This window comes from Meles meles, chromosome 16 (genome assembly GCF_922984935.1).
Source record: "Meles meles chromosome 16, mMelMel3.1 paternal haplotype, whole genome shotgun sequence".
NCBI classification, from domain to species: Eukaryota; Metazoa; Chordata; class Mammalia; order Carnivora; family Mustelidae; genus Meles; species Meles meles.
The window spans coordinates 58,782,430-58,799,977 of NC_060081.1; the positions used below are offsets into that span (position 1 = coordinate 58,782,430).

Below are 17,548 nucleotides of genomic sequence, written 5' to 3' on the forward strand. Positions count from 1 at the left end.
TAGTATGGGAAATTTTTTTCCATTATGTAATGAAGTCTGTTTCTTGAAATTCCTGCCTTGCAGAATTGTCATTCTACCTTATTCTCAATATACTTCAGAACTAGTTTGAATCCTGTTTCTTTTGTTGAACTTTTAAAATTTTTGTTTATTATTAGAAAATAATGCTTGATGGTTTTAAAAAATGTTTATCACTATGTAAAATGTTTAAAACCTTCATGGAAGAAATGGCATTTGACCCAAGACCATAAAGCATAATTATAATTTGGCTTTGCATGCTTTGGGGAAGTGGAGAGAGGAAGGACTTCTAGGTGGAAGGAAGAAAAACAATTATGGAGATGGGGAACAATACAGGGTCTTCAGTTATAGCATAAATAGCTAAAATAGAGTAATTGAAAGGGAAAAATGGGAGGTGGTGAATTTGAGAATGGAATCAACCAGTTAATGTTTATTGCCTCTTATATGTCAGGCAGTATGTTGAGCATGTTTCCCCTCATTTCAGTGAATCTTGAACATTTTTATAAAGTAGGTAGGTGTATATCATTTTTATGGGTGATGAGAAAACTGAGACTTAGAAAGGGAAAGGAACTTGCTTGAGTTAATAAGGCTCAAGGTAGCATGGTTGAACCTGGGATTACCTGACCTTAAGAGCCTGAACTCGTAATTGTCATGCTTTACTGTGACCTAAAGTGGGACTTCTTTTTTTTTAATCACATAATTGCTTGACCCTCAATAAATGTCAGTTATTTTTAATGTTACATAGGTTGGGGCCAGATGGAGGTTTTGGTTTCTAAATACAGACATACTTCATTTTTCTTTTTTTTTTAAGATTTTATTTATTTTATTTAACAGACAGAGATCACAAGTAGGCAGAGAGGCAGGCAGAGAGAGAGGAGGAAGCAGGCTCCCCGCTGAGCAGAGAGCCCGATGTGGGGCTCGATCCCAGGACCCTGGGATCATGACCTGAGCTGAAGGCAGAGGCTTTAACCCACTGAGCCACCCAGGCGCCCCCAGACATACTTCATTTTATTGTGCTTTGCAAATATTTTGTTTTTCACAGATTGAAGGTTTGTGGCAACCCTGCATTGAACAAATCTGTTCCATTATTTTTATTATCATTATTTATATACCATTATTTTTAACAGCATTCACTCACTTTGTCATATTTTGGTTATTCTTGCACTATTTCAAACTTTTTCATTGTTATATTTGTAGTGGTGATCTGTGATCAGTGATCTTTGATGTTACTGTTGTAATTGTTTTGGAGTATGACAAATTGTGCCCATATAAGATGGTAAACTTAACTGATAAATGTGTGTGTTCTGACAGCCCCACCGATAGGCTGTTCCCTGTCTCTCTCCCTCTTCTTGGGCCTCCTTATTCCCTAAGTTGCAACTGTTAGGCCAGTTAATAACCTTACAGTGGCTTCTAAGTACTCAATGAAAAAGAAGAATTGCTTGTCTTTTCCTTTAAATAAAAAAAAACTAGAAATAATTAAGCTTAGTGAGGAAGGCATTTTGAAAGTCAGGATAGGCCAAAAGCTAGGCAGGGCTCTTGCACCAAATAGTTAACCAAGTTGTGAGTGCAAAGGAGAATTTCTTGAAGGAAATTCAAAGTGCTATTTCAGTGAACACACAAATGATATGAAAGCAAAGCAGCCTTATTGTTGGTATGGAGACCATTTTAGTAGTCTGGATAGAAGATCAAACCAGCTACAACTATCCCTTAAGCTAAAGCTTAATCCAGAGCAAGGCCCTAACTCTCTTCAGTTCTGTGAAGGCTGAGAGAGGTGAGGAACGTGCAGAAAAAAAGTTTGAAGTGAGTGGTGTTTGGTTCATGAGGTTTAAGGAAAGAAGCCATATCCGTTATTATAGAAGTACAAGGTGAAGCAGCAAGTGCTGATGTAGAAGCCAAAGCAAGTTATCCAGAAAATCTGGCTAATTCCTGAAGGTGGCTACACTAAACAACAGATTTTATACATAGATGAAATAGCCTTCTACTGGAAGAAGATGCCATCTAAGACTTTCTTTTTTTTTTTTAGATTTTTATTTATTTATTTTTTTTTATTATTTATTTGACAGAGAGAGATCACAAGTAGATAGAGAGGCAGGCAGAGAGAGAGAGAGAGGTAAGCAGGCTCCCTGCTGAGCAGAGAGCCTGATGCGGGACTCGATCCCAGGACCCCGAGATCATGACCTGAGCCGAAGGCAGCGGCTTAACCCACTGAGCCACCCAGGCGCCCCCCATCTAAGACTTTCATAGCTGGAGAGAAGTTAGTTCCTGGCTTAGAAGGGCAGGCTGACTCTCTTGTTAGGGGCTAATACAGTTGGTGACTGAAGTTGAAACCAGTGCTCATTGGCCATTCCAAAAATCCTAGGGCTCTTAAGAATTTGAATTTACTCTGCCTGTGCTGTATAAACAGAACAAAAAACCTGGATGGCAGTGCATCTGTTTACAAGGTTTATTGAATATTTAAAGTCCACTGTTGAAGCCTACTGCTCAGTAAAAAGATGCCTTTCAAATTGGCATTGTTCTTTCCTCTGGTCACCCAAGAGCCCTAATGGAGATGTACAACAAGATTAATGTTTTCATGCCTGCTAACACAGCATGCATTCTGCAGCCCATGGATCTAGGAGTAGTTTTGACTTCTCAGGTTTTATTATTTAAGAAATACATTTTTTAAAAAGGTTTTATTTATTTATTTGAGAGAGAGCACAATCAGGAGGGAATGGCAGGCAGAGGGAGAAGCAGGCTCCCTATTGAGCAGGGAGCCCAATGTGGGACTTGATCCCAAGATCCTGGGATCATGACCTGAGTTGAAGGCAGACAGTTAACTGAGTCACCCAGGCGTCCCATACATACATATTTATATATATATATATATATATATTAAAGGTTTATTTATTTCAGAGAGAGGGAAAGAGAGCTCACAGTGAAGCAGGAGGGGTGGGGCCGGGAGAGAATCTCAAGCAGACTCTGTGTTGAGCGTGGAGCCCAGTTGGGGGTCTCTGTCCCACAAATGTGAGATCATAGCCTGAACTGAAACCAAGAGTCAGATGCTTAACCTACTGTGCAACCCAGGCACCCCAGGAAATATATTTCTTAATGTATTTCTTAATGACTGCTATAGGTAGTGATTTCTCTGATGGATTGGACAAGATAAATTGATAACCTTCTGGAAAGGATTAAACATTCAAATGCCACTAAGAACATTTGTGATTCATGGGAGGTTACAATGTAAACATTAATAGGAGTTTGAAAAAAATTGATTCCAATCCTCATGAATGACTTGGAGGGTTTAAGACTTCAGTGGAGGGAGTAATTACAAATGTGGTAGAAATAGCAAGAGAGCTAGAATTAGAATCAGAGCCTAAAGATGTGACTAAATTGCTTCAATCTCATGATAAAACTTAAATAGACGAGAAGTTTTTCTTATGGATGAGTTAAAGAAAGGGGGTTTTTGAGATCAAATCTACTCCTGGTAAAGATGCTGTGCAGATTGTTGAAATGACAACAAAGGATATAGAATATTACACAAACTTAGTTATAAAACAGCAGGACGGTTTTAGAGGATTGATTCCAATTTTGAAAGAAGTTCTACTTTGGTAAACATAGTATCAAACAGCATTGCTACAGAGAAATCATTTGTGAAGGGAAGATTCAATTGTTCTAGCAAACTTTATTGTTGTTGTAAGAAATTGCCACAATCACATAGGGGAAAATAGGAAAAAATGAAACAAGACAAAACAAGAGAGGGAGACAAACTAAGAGACTCTTAATCTCAGGAAGCAGACTAAGGGTTGCTGGAATGGAGGGCAGTGGGAAGTATGGTGTAGCTGGGTGTGGACAGTGGGGAGGGTATGTGTTGTGGGGAGTGCTGTGTATTTTGTAAGACTTATGGATCACAGGCCTGTACCTCTGAAACAAATAATACATTATATGTTAATAATTTAAAAAAAAAGAAAGAAGTTGCCACAGCCACCCCAACCTTCAGCAACCACCACGCTTATCATTCAGCAGCTATCAACATCAACATCAAGGCAAGACCTTCCACCAGCAGAAAGATTAAGACTTGAATCATTTTCAGGGTGGATGATGGTTAGCATTTTTTAGCAACAAAGTATTTTTACATTAAGATTAATACATTGTTCTTTTTAGACATAATACTGTTGCACATGTAATAGACTGTAGCATAGTGTAAACATATATGCACTGAGAAATTTTTAAAAATTGACTTTAATACTTGCCTTATTATAGTGGTCTGGAACCAGTATTGTTGAGGTATGCTGGTATAGGCTCATGGAATCTTTCTGTGGAGAGGAAAGTCTCTAAAAATATTTAAATGAGGCATTGGTGTGATCAGAACTCCATTGGAAAAATTATTTTATTTGATAATCATGTATACTTGATTATATGGTGGTGAATGAAGGTGGGAAGACCTAGGCAGGAAGTTATTACAGTAATCCAGTAAGAGAGAAGGAGGGTTAGAACTGGGACACTGGTGGTGGGTGAGTAGAGAGAGAATGTGGAAGTGAAATCAGTGAGACTTTAGCATCAGGAGGCACAGGAGAGAAGAAAAGTCAAGTTTCCCAGGAAGATAGCTGTACCACTCGTGGAATCGGAACACGGGAGGAATGGTAGTTTTAGAATTGGAGAGTTATTCTAGATCTCCTGCATTTAGTTGATCATTTGGTACCAGAGGATAAGAATGAGACAAGGGATGAGCATTTCTGATTTGGGAATCATTTCCGAGATGATATTTGGAATCATGAAATTTGAGACTCTAGGGGAAAATTCATGGAAGAGGAAAGAACAAAAACAATGGGAACTATATTTAGTGAATGGAGGGAAGAAAACATACTAAAGAAGAGATGGTTAGAAGTAGGAGTAAAAGATTAGAAAAGCACTGTCACAGAAGTTAAGAGAAATGTTTTTATTTATTTATTATTAAAGATTTTATTTATTTGAGAGACAGCGCAAGAGAGCACAAACAAGGGGAACAGCAGAGGGAGAGGGAAAAGCAGGCCTCTCACTGAGCAGGGCTCAGGGCTCTATCCCAGGATCCTGAGATCATGATCTGAGCTGAAGGCAGACGCTTAACTGACTGAGCCAGCTAGGCGCCCCAATTTATCATTTTTCATACTGTTAAACATCTGTCATTTGCCTTTAAGTCATTATTTTATTTATTTTATTTTAAGATTTTATTTATAGAGAGAGATCCCAGGACCCTGAGATCATGACCCAAGATGAAAGCAGAGGCTTAACCCAGAGTTTTTGATTTCTGTATATTTAAATTTATTCAGAAATAAGTTCACTGTTCACATTTTCTTCTAAAGGTTTCATAGTTTCAATTTTTTGAAATCAGTTTTTAAATCAACCTGGAATCTGCTCTGCTCTTGGAACAAGCTGAACCTCTAACCTGACTTCTCTTTTTCCCCACAGCAGTTTTCCTTGGCTTAGTTAGTCCAGGACCTCATTCTCTTCTACAGTATTTGTCAACATTAAATACCCCATATTTTTAAAAAAATTCTCTTGGGGTACCTGGGTGGCTACCTGCTCAGCAGAGAATCTGCTTCTCTCTCTCCCTCTACCCCTCACCCCCGGCTCGCTTTCTCTCTCACACTCTACATTCTCTCTCTTGCTCTACACTCTCTCTCCCAAATAAATAAAATCTTTAAAAAAAATGTTCAGATTGTAAAAAGATCTTACAAATAATAAGGAAAACTATTCTCTTATAACAAAGATTTACAGAAGATATATACAGTTCATGGAAGAAGAAACTCAAATGGCTTATAAATGAAATATTGTTGAACATTAACATTTTTATTTACCAGATTAGCAAAGACTTAAAAATATTTACATACTTGATGGTGAAATGGGCATTTTCATAACTAACTGATAGGAAAATTACCTTTGAAAATGTTTTTTAAAAAATTTAGCGGTCCGTATTTGAGTCTTCAAAATATTTGCGTACTTTAACCCAGGTATTCTATTCTGACAGTCTGTCTGTGGGAAATAGAACCACCCCCACCCCCAATACCACCACCAAAAGAAAAGATAAGATGTTGGAATGATGACATGTCTATATATTATTCTATAGTCATTAGATATTGTAAATGTTTTTGAATAATTAGGGGGAAGTGCCCCATATGTAATAAATAACAAAACAAACACAAATTTGCTTAAGGTAGGAAACATTTAATGATCACATACACAGCCAATGAAATAGGACTGGCAAGAAATGGGCATCCATGTCTTAATGGGAATGATCTCCAGAATGTAGGATGGAAGGTGATTTTATAAATAGAAGCTATTTTTCACTTTGAAAGAGTGGAAGTCTTTGGAAAATTAAAATTGCTAAATACATTAATTACATAAATACAAGAAATTATAATGAAGGAAAAGAGAATGAAAACAAACAGCTTTGGCGTGGCACCTGACTGGCTCAGTTGGTAGAGCATTTGACTCTTGATCTCGAGGTCATGAGTTCGAGTCCCACATTGGGTATAGAGAGTCAATCAATCAATCAGGCCAAGCTTTTAGAAGGGTAAACAGCATGGATGTTGAAATTTCCCAAGCTTTTATTTTTTTAAAAGATTGTATTTATTTATTTGACAGAGAGAGAGATGACAAGTAGGCAGAGCAGCAGGCGGGGGTGGGAGGGAGCAGGCTCCCTGCTGAGCAGAGAACCCCATGCATGGCTCAGTCCCAGGACTCTAAGATCATGACCTGAGCAGAAGGCAGAGGCTTAACCCACTGAGCCACCCAGGTGCCCCGAAATTTCCCAAGCTTTTAATCCTCAACAAGAGAACCAGTTTGCTACACCTTTGTAATAACAGATTTACCTCATGCCCTGAAGGTTCCTACTTACTCACATATTCCTACAATTTGACTAGCACTGAGGTGCAAAGAGATTAAGTAACTGAGTCGCCTGGGTGGCTTAGTCTGTTAAACTTCTGACTCTTGATTTTGGCTCAGGTCAGGTCATGATCTCAGGGTTGTGGGATAGAGCCCAATGATGGGCTCCTTGCTGGGCATGGAGCCTGCTTAAGATTCTTTCTCCCTCTCTCTCTACCCCACCCCCACTCTCCCTCTCTTAAAAAGAGAGAAGTAATTTTTCTTTGGTCGTATAACTGCAGAATTAGAGGGGCACCTGGGTGGCTCAGTTGGTTGAGCATCTGCCTTCGGCTCAGGTCATGATCTCCGGGTCCTGGGATTGAGCCGAATCTCAGGCTTCCAGCTTGGTGGGGAGTCTGCTTCTCCTTCTCCCTCTGCCTCTCCCTCTACTTGTGCTCTCTCTGTCTCTGTATCTCTCTGAAATGAATAAACAAAACAATCAAAAAATCTTAACAGCAGAGTCAGAGCTAGAAACCTCAGTTTCATAGTTTTGGTTCATTCTATCATTTGTTGTCTCTCTGCTCCATGGGGACCCTGCTTCCTCCTCTCTCTCTGCCTGCCTCTCTGCCTAGCTGTGATTTCTCGCTGTCAAATAAATAAAATATTAAAAAAAAATTGGTTCTTAAAACATTAAGAACTAATTAGTAATCTCTTGAAATAGTAATTTCAATTTCAAGAGGCAATACTTAGAGTCATAAAGAGGTATACTACTCAAAATGGGTTTGGAACTTGGCACCTAGGGGAGGTGTAGCAGTGTCAAAGCTGACTCTTCTTGCCTTCAGTCATATTTTGGGGTGGGTTGGCCTTCCTGTAGGCAGTCAGCACTACCCAGGTGCTGACTGCCAATTACTGAACTGTTCTTCTATTCAAAATAAGCATTTGAGGCCCCCCCCCCCAAAGCAGTCTTGTTATATCCCACTATTCACCCAGATCACCTGAGGATCTTAATTAAAATCCCTTCTGATATAGTGGGTGCTGGGAGTGGAGTGCAAGATTGTACATTTCTCTCTTTTTTTTTTTCTTTTTTAAGATTTTGTCTGTTATAGAGCATGCATCCAAGTGAGGGGAAGGGCAGAGGGAAAGGGGAGGGACAGGCTGACTTGGAGCCTGATGCAGGGCTCAGTTCCTATCCCACAACCCCAAGATCATGAACTGTGCCAAAAGCAAGCAAATGAGCCACGCAGATAGATTGCGCATTTCTAATAAGCGCTTACGGGTTACCCTTGCTTTTATTCCAAAGACTACTTTGAGTAGAAAGGCCCTAAAGAACTTTAAGGCAACATAGTTTAAAAATGATTTAATATTTGGTGCTGCCTCTCAATTTTGATTTCTTGAATTAAGTAGATTTTACTTTGTTCAGTCTTGTTTTGAAGGTCCAGTAGAGTATTGAATTAATACTGTGTAGTAGTTTGCTGCTTACCAAGTAGTAGATAGCAGTCGTAACTGAAGTATCTTCAAACTGGCTACATTCACTCTTTGCTTTCTAATTCATGACAAGATCCCCCTGGGAAAAGAAACCAACTATATTTAGCTGACCATAGTAGTGACTTTCAATCTGACATTTCCTGTTGTTTTCCCCCTTTCTCTTCTTTCCCTCAATTAATGTCATTGCTTTGAAGAAATAATAACCTCCTTTAAAAAATTAAAATTAAAAAAAATAAAAAAGGTCTGTGGGTACCTCTGCTCTAGAACACTAATTTTCCTTTTTTTTTTTTTTTAAGATTTTATTTATTTATTTGACCGAGAGGGGGAGATCACAAGTAGGCAGAGAGGCAGGCTGAGAAAGAGGGGGAACCAGGCTCCCCACTGAGTAGAGAGCCCGACGTAGGGCTCGATCCCAGAACCCTGAGATCATGACCTGACCCGAAGGCAGAGGCTTAACCCACTGAGCCACCCAGGTGCCCCAGAACAATAATTTTCAACATTTTGTATCATTTGCTGGGATGGAGAGAAAGCATCTTGTCTTTGGGATAAAAGTATTTCTTCTGCCAAACAAGAGTCAGCCCTATCCCAAAACTGAATACTGTTAAGAGCCAGTGGAAACCAGGAAAAGAATGGTGGTATTAGCTGTGGTCATAATAAAATAATGCCCTTCCTAAGACATTTGGATTTTGAGAATTTGACTCTGTTCTTGCTTATACAAGGCCTCCAAAGACTTTCTTGAAATCGGAATCACCTTACCTAATAGTTTTGAAGGCTCATAAGTGTTTCTGTGTGCTTTGGCAACCTCTCACTCTATATCTGGGTGGGCTCTGAGGGTTGTATATAAGACTCTGCCCAAGGGGTATTTATGTATTTGATAAAGCTGGCCAGAAATTTTAAGTTCTGGTCTTCTTGTTTTTGTTAATTTACAGAGCATTCATTTTCCCTTCCCTTTCGCCTTTTCTTACTCAGAACAAACACAAATGGATCAGATGAGCCTGAGGATGCAGGGGCTGGTGAAAATAGGAAGGTCAATGGGAATAATTCTCCATCACTCTCAAATGGTGGTTTTAAACCTTCTAGGCCTCCAAGACCTTCACGCCCACCTCCACCTACCCCACGTAGACCAGGTGCGTATTCCAGCACTAGGGATGTAGCTGTCAATACTGTGATTGTAAATAATGTTCTGTTTGGGAATTGACCTCAGGTAAGTGTCAAGAGACCCTTTTAGGTCAGTTTTCTAGCTGTATTTTCACATTTAAGTTTTGGCCAAGAAGGATCTTTCTTTAGGTAGACTAATATGTGCCTTTTCCCTAAGTTTTCCTCCAGGGTGAAGTTATTGAGGGAAATGCTTTATTGAGAATGAAAAAGAAAAATGAGAACCATATTTGCATTATTAAAAGTATAGGCAGTATAGAAAAGATTGCAACTTTTTGGCAGGGTTTGTAATAGTGTGGACATAAGCATGTCATATTGTCAAGGATCTGCTTGCTTATTTTCAGTATATCTTTTAAAAGACAGAAATGGCAAGTAACCCAATAATGCTAAATGATACTCACATTTTGAAACAAAAATTATACAACAAATGAACATATTTCATATAGTAAAAATGTAAACATCTATAGGTAGAATACCCATTTTTCCCAATTACTCAGAATAGAATCTTTAATCTTTAATATTTCCTTCTGTATGTAGACAGACAATATAAAATAATTAAACCAAATATTATTGGAAAAGTAAATTAGTTATCTACAAATCATTTTAGTAAAAAACTTTGTTTTTAATTATACATCTTTCCCCCTTTTTGGTAGAAAAATGTGTTAATAATATATTCCTAGCCTTTACGATCATATAGTACTTAGTCAAAATATTGGTGACATCCCCGAGGAATTGTTCTGTCAAGTCTTTCTTGAAGACATAATATGTACTTTATAACAATTTGTAAGAATGCAATAGCTTAACAGATCTTCTCTATTTTAACTAACATCAAAAAATTGGTCTTTGATCTGCAGGGTTTCATAGAAAAGACAGTTTTAAAAATATGGAAAATTACAAAATGAACTTAAAGTACCAAAGGGTATCAGTGCTTTCCTTTTTATTTTTTTTAAATAACTTTTATTTCTTGTGGTATCATGAAATCAGAATTTGTATGTGGTTCATAATTAATAAAGAGCCATTGGATAGATAGAACCTAAAAAGTTATTTAAGAAGTTTATTTAAGTAATTTTTACCTGCATATCCATATCTTAAATTTTCTATTTGTCATCTACCTTTTTACTTTTTATTTTTACTTTTATTTTTTTTTAAGATTTTATTTATTTATTTGACAGACAGAGATCACAAGTAGGCAGAGAGTCAGGCAGAGAGAGGGGAAGCAGGCTCCCTGCCTAGCAGAGAGCCCGATGTGGGGCTCGATCCCAGTACCCTGAGACCATGACCTGAGCTAAAGGCAGAGGCTTTAACCCACTGAGCCACACAGGCGCCCCTACCTTTTTATTTTTTAAAGTTAAAATTCTATCCTGAATTTGGAATTCTGAAAATAAAAGATTGTTGTTTTCCACAAATCTTTTATAGCATCTGTCAATGGTTCCCCATCTGCCACTTCTGAAAGTGATGGATCCAGTACAGGCTCTCTGCCACCAACAAATATAAATTCAAATACATCTGAAGGAGCAACATCTGGATTAATAATTCCTCTGACTATATCTGGAGGCTCAGGCCCTCGGCCATTAAATCCTGTACCTCAGGCTCCCCTACCACCTGGGTAAGTAACTGTTTTTGGTTTGTTTGCTTTAGGCTTCTGCATGTTCTTACTAATAAGGACAATAATACTGAACTCCATTCTTTAAAAAAACCATCCTAAAGCTGTGGTGACTGATTTTGGGGATGCTGTGTCTAGAGTCAAACTGAACCAAAAAAACTCACCACATTAGAAATCCACACCCTCTCATTTCCAGGGCAAAGGTTTTTTGTTGTTTGTTTTGTGTTTTTTAAATTGAAGGACTCTGAACCATAGAAAGTTAACCAATCTAATGTAATAAAATAGTCACCTAATTTGGATTACTTTCTCTTTGAAAGAGGAAAAAAACCCACTTTTTACGTGTCATCCTTGCGCAGGGGCCATGCTAATCTTCTCTGTATCGTTCCAATTTTAGTATATGTGCTGCCGAAGCGAGCACAACCCACTTTTTAAAATAAAATTTTTCCATCATAGAGTCATTATAGAAAAGTAGTAATAATTTAAGAAACTGAGAAAATTGGTACTCATGATCCCATTTTAATCTCTACTAATTATTTTAAAAATTAATACTCTAACAGTTTATGTACATATATACATTGTGGCATTCAGTTAATCCAGAGCTTGGAATCTAATTAAAATTAATTGCTTGATAAATTAATAAACCCTTATGGTGAAACTTTTGGTTGCTAAACAGATATTATTTGTGGGTAGTTGGGCCATTTTCCTTTTGCGAAATCTACATGGGAAACCAAAATAGAAAATTATTTGTGCAAGGGATTAGCAAACAGAAACTTGTGCTCTCCAAAGTGATTGGTACTTCTAAATTGTGATGGTTCATTTCTATCTTCTTCTCTTTGGGAATTAACCCATCAAGGAGACTAGAATACCCAGACTGATTTTGTCTGTTAGACTGTGCAGAGACACATCTGACAAAATCTTAGTCTGATTTCAGTTCTTCTAGAACACACATAGTGTTTTGCCTTTCAATTAGCTCAGTCTTTCTTCAGATTTCAAAACATTAATTACAGCATTTTTTTCCCCACCAAGTCCTGCATGTGCCATGATCAGATTGAGGTAGACTTTGTTTCCTGAGTGCATGTACATCAAATCTCTTCAGAAATATAAGGCACCTCTTGAGCAGATACTGCTGCTGAAGTCTTATCCACTCTGTCATCCTCAGGATAACATTTTTTTACTTTATTCCTAACTTCTTTTGATACCTTCTTTAGATATTCACATGTTTATTTGCCTTAATTCTGTAATATGGTCATATAAGAGAAGATAGCAAAGATAAGTGCTTTATCAGTTTTTTAAATTTTCTGTTTAAGTTGGGAGCAGAGAGTGGACCAGCATGGGCGAGTTTACTATGTAGATCATATTGAAAAAAGAACAACATGGGATAGACCAGAACCTCTACCTCCTGGGTAAGTATCTGAATTAAAGAAGAAGGAAAGTTATTTATTCAGAATTATAGATTATATCTGTACAGAATCTTCCCTATATTCCTACTTTTCCTCTTCCTTTCAGTCTTTTCCGAAGTTTCCACAAAGCATCCACTTTGTGTTGTGGTAGGTGCAAACTAGAAAGGAGAGAAAATTGATTGAACATGATGAATGATTTATTTTTATTCATTTCTGACCTAAAGATTCCATAGGTCTTGCTATTTCCATGTTTTCCTTTCTGTATTTTACCTGGCTCAAACCATAGGGTTTTAGAATTAGTTTCTTCAAGAGTAATTATTTTAATTTAATGGATTAATTTTAATTAGTTTTATATTTAGATTAAGTCTAATTAATTTTAATAAATTAATTAACTCATTAATTTTAATGTAACTGAATAAGAATTATAGGCCTATCATATATATGAAGATATAGTCCCTATTATATAAGGAACTTTAATATATAATATTGAACTCATTGCAGAGTAGTTGGGGAATTAAAGTCTATATTAAAGCATGATGTTAAGCATTTAACATTTATATTATAGAAAATGGAAGAAAATATTTTTATTCAAGGGAAGTCAGTAGCAAACATGGGGAAATATTTAGTCTTGCTGTAATCTCAAATATACATTTAAAAGGTACTGTTTTACTTACTAATTAGCAGATAGTATCCAGTGTTGGTGAGTTTGTAGAGGAACTTTATCACATAATATTGCTAGTGGTGGTATAAATTAGTTGCAGTTCTTACAGAAAGTATATATAACTATAGTAATGCACATACCCTTAGTAATCCCGTCTAGGAAATTTATCCTAAAGATGTAATGCAAAGGGAGAAAAAAATTGATGTATTAAAGGTATTTATTATTTTACTATTTATAATAGAGAATATTGGAAATAACCACAAACAACAAAGTAGAAATCAACAAGTTATTGTTTTAATGTTTACTTAATATTATGAACCCATTTGAGGGGCACCTGGGTGGCTCAGTCAGTTAAGCAGACAACTTTTGATTTAGGCTCAGGTCATGATCTCAGGGTTGTAAGATCAGGCCCCATGTCAGGCTCCACGCTCAGTGGGGAGTCTGCTTAAGAATGTCTCTCTCCCTCTTCCCCACCCACCACGTACTTTCCCCTCTCTCTAAAATAAATAAATGTTTTTAAAAAATACCATGCACCCATGATCAGTTGTTATAATTTTGTGGGAAAAGTGCTTTTTGATATCTGAAAAGCTGTATGTACAATTCTGTCCCTTCCTATTAAGATTTCAACAGTCAAAAGAACATTGGAAAGAAAATGGGAGAACTTTTTTCTTAATTACTATTTGAGACTTAACCACTAAATATGCATTGTATTTTTAAAACTTGAACATCTTAACTTTTAAGAAAAGAAATTTTTAAAAGCATTTCTTTTGTGTTCACTTAACAACCATTTAAAAACGTATAAAATAAAAAGAGCTCAGGTAAGTCAAAAGTAATTTAAGGTAAAATCTTACCAAACCTGCACCAGGGCCAAGATAAAGTCCTGTTCAATTCAAATCTATATCACAAGTAATTATTGAATTAGGTTGTTTTTGTCCTGATTTAGCTGGGAACGTCGGGTTGACAACATGGGACGAATTTACTATGTTGACCATTTCACGAGAACAACAACGTGGCAGAGGCCAACATTGGAATCCGTCCGGAACTATGAACAGTGGCAGCTCCAACGCAGTCAGCTGCAAGGAGCAATGCAGCAGTTTAACCAGAGATTTATTTATGGGGTAAGCAGCCTGTTATACTATAAACTTAATAAGTATTTGTTTTTAACCTTTTTTTTTTTGCATGTGAAATGTTAAGTACTAAAAGACAAGAGGGTACCCAGTTGTTGCTGTTGATAGATACTATATATCTTGTCTTGAGTATTCTGTGCATGTGATCTATTCTTACCTCTTTGAAAACTTCTTCTAAAAGTTCAACCTCCTTTGCTTTGTTAATGTCAAAAATAAAAAAGGAAGTTAGGACAATTTAAAATTCATGGACAAAAGGATAATAAAAATAAACCCAAGTGGTTTGAAGAGAATTAAGACAGTTCTGAATTTAATGCTCCCTAGCTTGGCAGAATATTTGGTTTGGCTCTAAGATCACCTGACTATTAAGTGGTTATATAGAACTAGTGACAGAATTGAATCACTTTGTAACATGAAAGCACAGTTTATTTAATTAGTTGGTGCTCTGGGAGACTAAGGAAATTTAATTCCTTATATGATTATGCTAACTATATATTCTGGCTTCAAAACTATATTATATTTGGTATGCAAGTATTTCCTTTTGGAAATGGTTTAAGTTTATACATATTTTTCTTCAGAGAATATTGCAAAAATAGCTGTAAGTTCACCAAAATAGTTTTTTTTTTTAATGCAGTCTTTGGTGCTAGGAATTTTATAGTTTCTCAAATCATAAAGTATTACAGATCTTTCTTTGAGGAAAGGAAAGTAGTCCTTGGAGAAATATGATTCTATGAGCCAAACAAAAGGGATTTGTGTGAATATTACGTAGAACTTAAAACCAAAGAAAATAAGGTCTTCAAGAGTTCAGGAGAAGCTGACCTCCATTTTCATCTCTTCCCCTCCACCACCATTGGTATCATCCCTGTTAGAATACATCAGATTAAATTACTGTCCTCTCTGAGCATTATTTCCCCCCTTTTCTCCATATTTTTATCTATTTCTTGGATCTAATCACCATAACAGTTTCATCCATTGATTTAAACAAATTCTTCTTTATCACCAGCCTTTCCTTCACTACCTAGTTATGACTAAGATTCTTTCATATAACAGTTTTTCCTGCCACTTTCTATAGGCAGCAGTCATTATATTTCTTCCCAGTGGTTTTAGAAGTGAAATTAATTTGTCTCTTGCCTACCTGACCCTACCCATTTTTTTTCCTATGCTGTTTTATGTCTTCCCTTCTTTCTAAATTATAACAGCTTTGATATACCTGGCCAAATTTCTTCTAGGTTTGAATGCCTAACTTGCCTGCTTCTTTAAAGCTATTTTCCATATAGGTGTTCAGTGGAAAGAACATGGGCTTTGGAATGAGACACATCTGGGCTTGAGTCCTGATAACACAGTTACTTTCTCTGTATGACTTTGAGAAAGTCACTTAACCTCATCAGGGCTCATTTACTGTATCTGTTACAAAATTTCCTGAGAGGAATTTTTTGAGGATTCTATAAAATAAAGTTCCTAATATGTTTGGCACATATTCTTAGATGGATAGAAATGTTAGTTTTCATTCCCTCATATCCACATTGTAAATGTGCTCTTTATCTTACTTTTACAGTACATCATCTTTTAAAACATTGTTTTGAAACACTGGTTTAGCATATATTTCCAGGGCACCAACAGTATATATTGCTTCATTGTAAACTTCACCAATTTGATACTCAGAGTCTTTGGAACCTCACTTGAATTGCAGCTCTTTACCTCATTGTCCATGGTTTTTTGTTGTTGTTTTGTTGTTTTGGTTTGGTTTTTTTTACTCTTATCCAAAAATAATCTGACCACTTTTTAAATTCTTCCACTTTGTTCTTGTTATAGAATGTGTTTTAAATCATAATTTAAACAGCCTATTTTAGTTACCTTTAACATAGCCGGCAGTATTAACTGAATTGAATGAATTAAGCATTCTTACTATTAGCTGCTTAAAAAGTGATGGGGTGATGATGTATTGCTAAGAAAGTCTGTTTTATAAAGTGGTCTTTGTTTCCCTCGTTATAGGTCAGTAGACTCTCATACACCTAGCTTTTTTTTTCCTTAAGTGGGCTGGCTCCACACCCAATGTGGGGCTTGAACTCACAATCCCAAGATCAAGAGTCACATGCTCTATTGACTGAGCCAGCCAAACACCTCTACACCTAGCATTTTTAGCCTCAGAATGGAAATGGTTGATGTTGGAACACTGTAATTGCTCTTTCTGGCCGATGGCTTCAATGTGTATGTCCCCAGTTTACTTAACCAGGGAAGAGCCTTGGATCTTAGGCTTGGGCCTTAGAAAATTACCACAGTAGTTTGTTATATGCCAGACTTTTCAGACCTGTTCCATAACCAGTATTCAAACCTTTTTATAAGTGTTTATCCCTGGTCTTCTCCTCTCAGTGCTTTTCATAATTGTGTCTGTCAGGAGGAGCAAGCCAGTTTTTGATAGGTCTGTCTTCCAAGAGTTGTTTAATCAGAGATAGAATGTCATATCCTTTAAAACTTTCAATCATTTACCCAGTTTCTGTAATAAGTCAGTGACGTGGGGAAAAAACCCCAGAGACAATAGGGGGAACTGCTATAGATTGAGACTTGAGACTCAACCAAGTGTAATGTGAGGACTTTGAATTTCGACTTGAATGAATAATCATCGGCATTTAATTAGTGACCAGATATTAGATGATAAAATTAACATAGATTCTTTGCTAGGTGTGATTAACAGTGTTGTGGTTATAGAAGATGATGTCCACAAATTTTAGAAAGACATGCTAAAATATATAGGGGTGAAATGACTAAATGATTCAGCAAAGAAGAGGGAAAAAAAATAAAATTTGGCAAAGTCTTAATACTTGTTGAGTCTTGGTGCTGGGTACATAGGGTTTACTTTCCTTTTTTTTTTTTTTTAGTATATTTTTCCATTAATAATTTTTCTTTAAAAACAGTTAGAAAATGGGGCTCCTGGGTGGCTCAGTTGGTTAAGCAGTTGCCTTTGGCTCAGGTCATAATCATGGAGTCCTGGGATAGAGTCCCACATCAGGCTTCCTGCTTGGTGGGGAGTCTGCTTCTCCCTCTGACCCTACCCTGTCTCATGCTCTCTCTCTCTCTCTTTCTCTCTCTCTCAAATAAATAGGTAAAATCTTAAAAAAAAAAAAAGCAGTTAGAATCTATTATTTATTCATTTTATCTTACTAAAGGAGAAAGGGTCTAACCAAATCTTCCTGAGAGACCACATGTTATCTCCACTTTATTATACATTTAAACCAAAACATACCCATTAACCCTACATGGTCACTTTGACCTTTGCTTCTCTTATTTT

The 17,548-nt window shown here is 36.8% G+C and overlaps 1 protein-coding gene and 1 non-coding gene across 10 annotated transcripts in view; one reads left to right on the forward strand and one right to left on the reverse strand.

Moving 5' to 3' along the window:
- Nucleotides 1-17,548, forward strand: part of ITCH (itchy E3 ubiquitin protein ligase) — a 129,482-nt gene that overhangs the window by 72,745 nt on the left and 39,189 nt on the right. For all 9 annotated transcript variants that reach the window (XM_045980760.1, XM_045980759.1, XM_045980764.1 and 6 more), the window contains 4 exons: nt 9,289-9,446; nt 10,891-11,080; nt 12,385-12,480; nt 14,082-14,256. In XM_045980760.1, coding sequence (XP_045836716.1) covers nt 9,289-9,446; nt 10,891-11,080; nt 12,385-12,480; nt 14,082-14,256 — 619 coding nt within the window. The remainder of the gene's footprint in view (nt 1-9,288; nt 9,447-10,890; nt 11,081-12,384; nt 12,481-14,081; nt 14,257-17,548) is intronic.
- Nucleotides 11,388-11,495, reverse strand: LOC123927322. Its single transcript, XR_006815408.1, has one exon. It is a non-coding gene; the product is annotated as a U6 spliceosomal RNA (small nuclear RNA).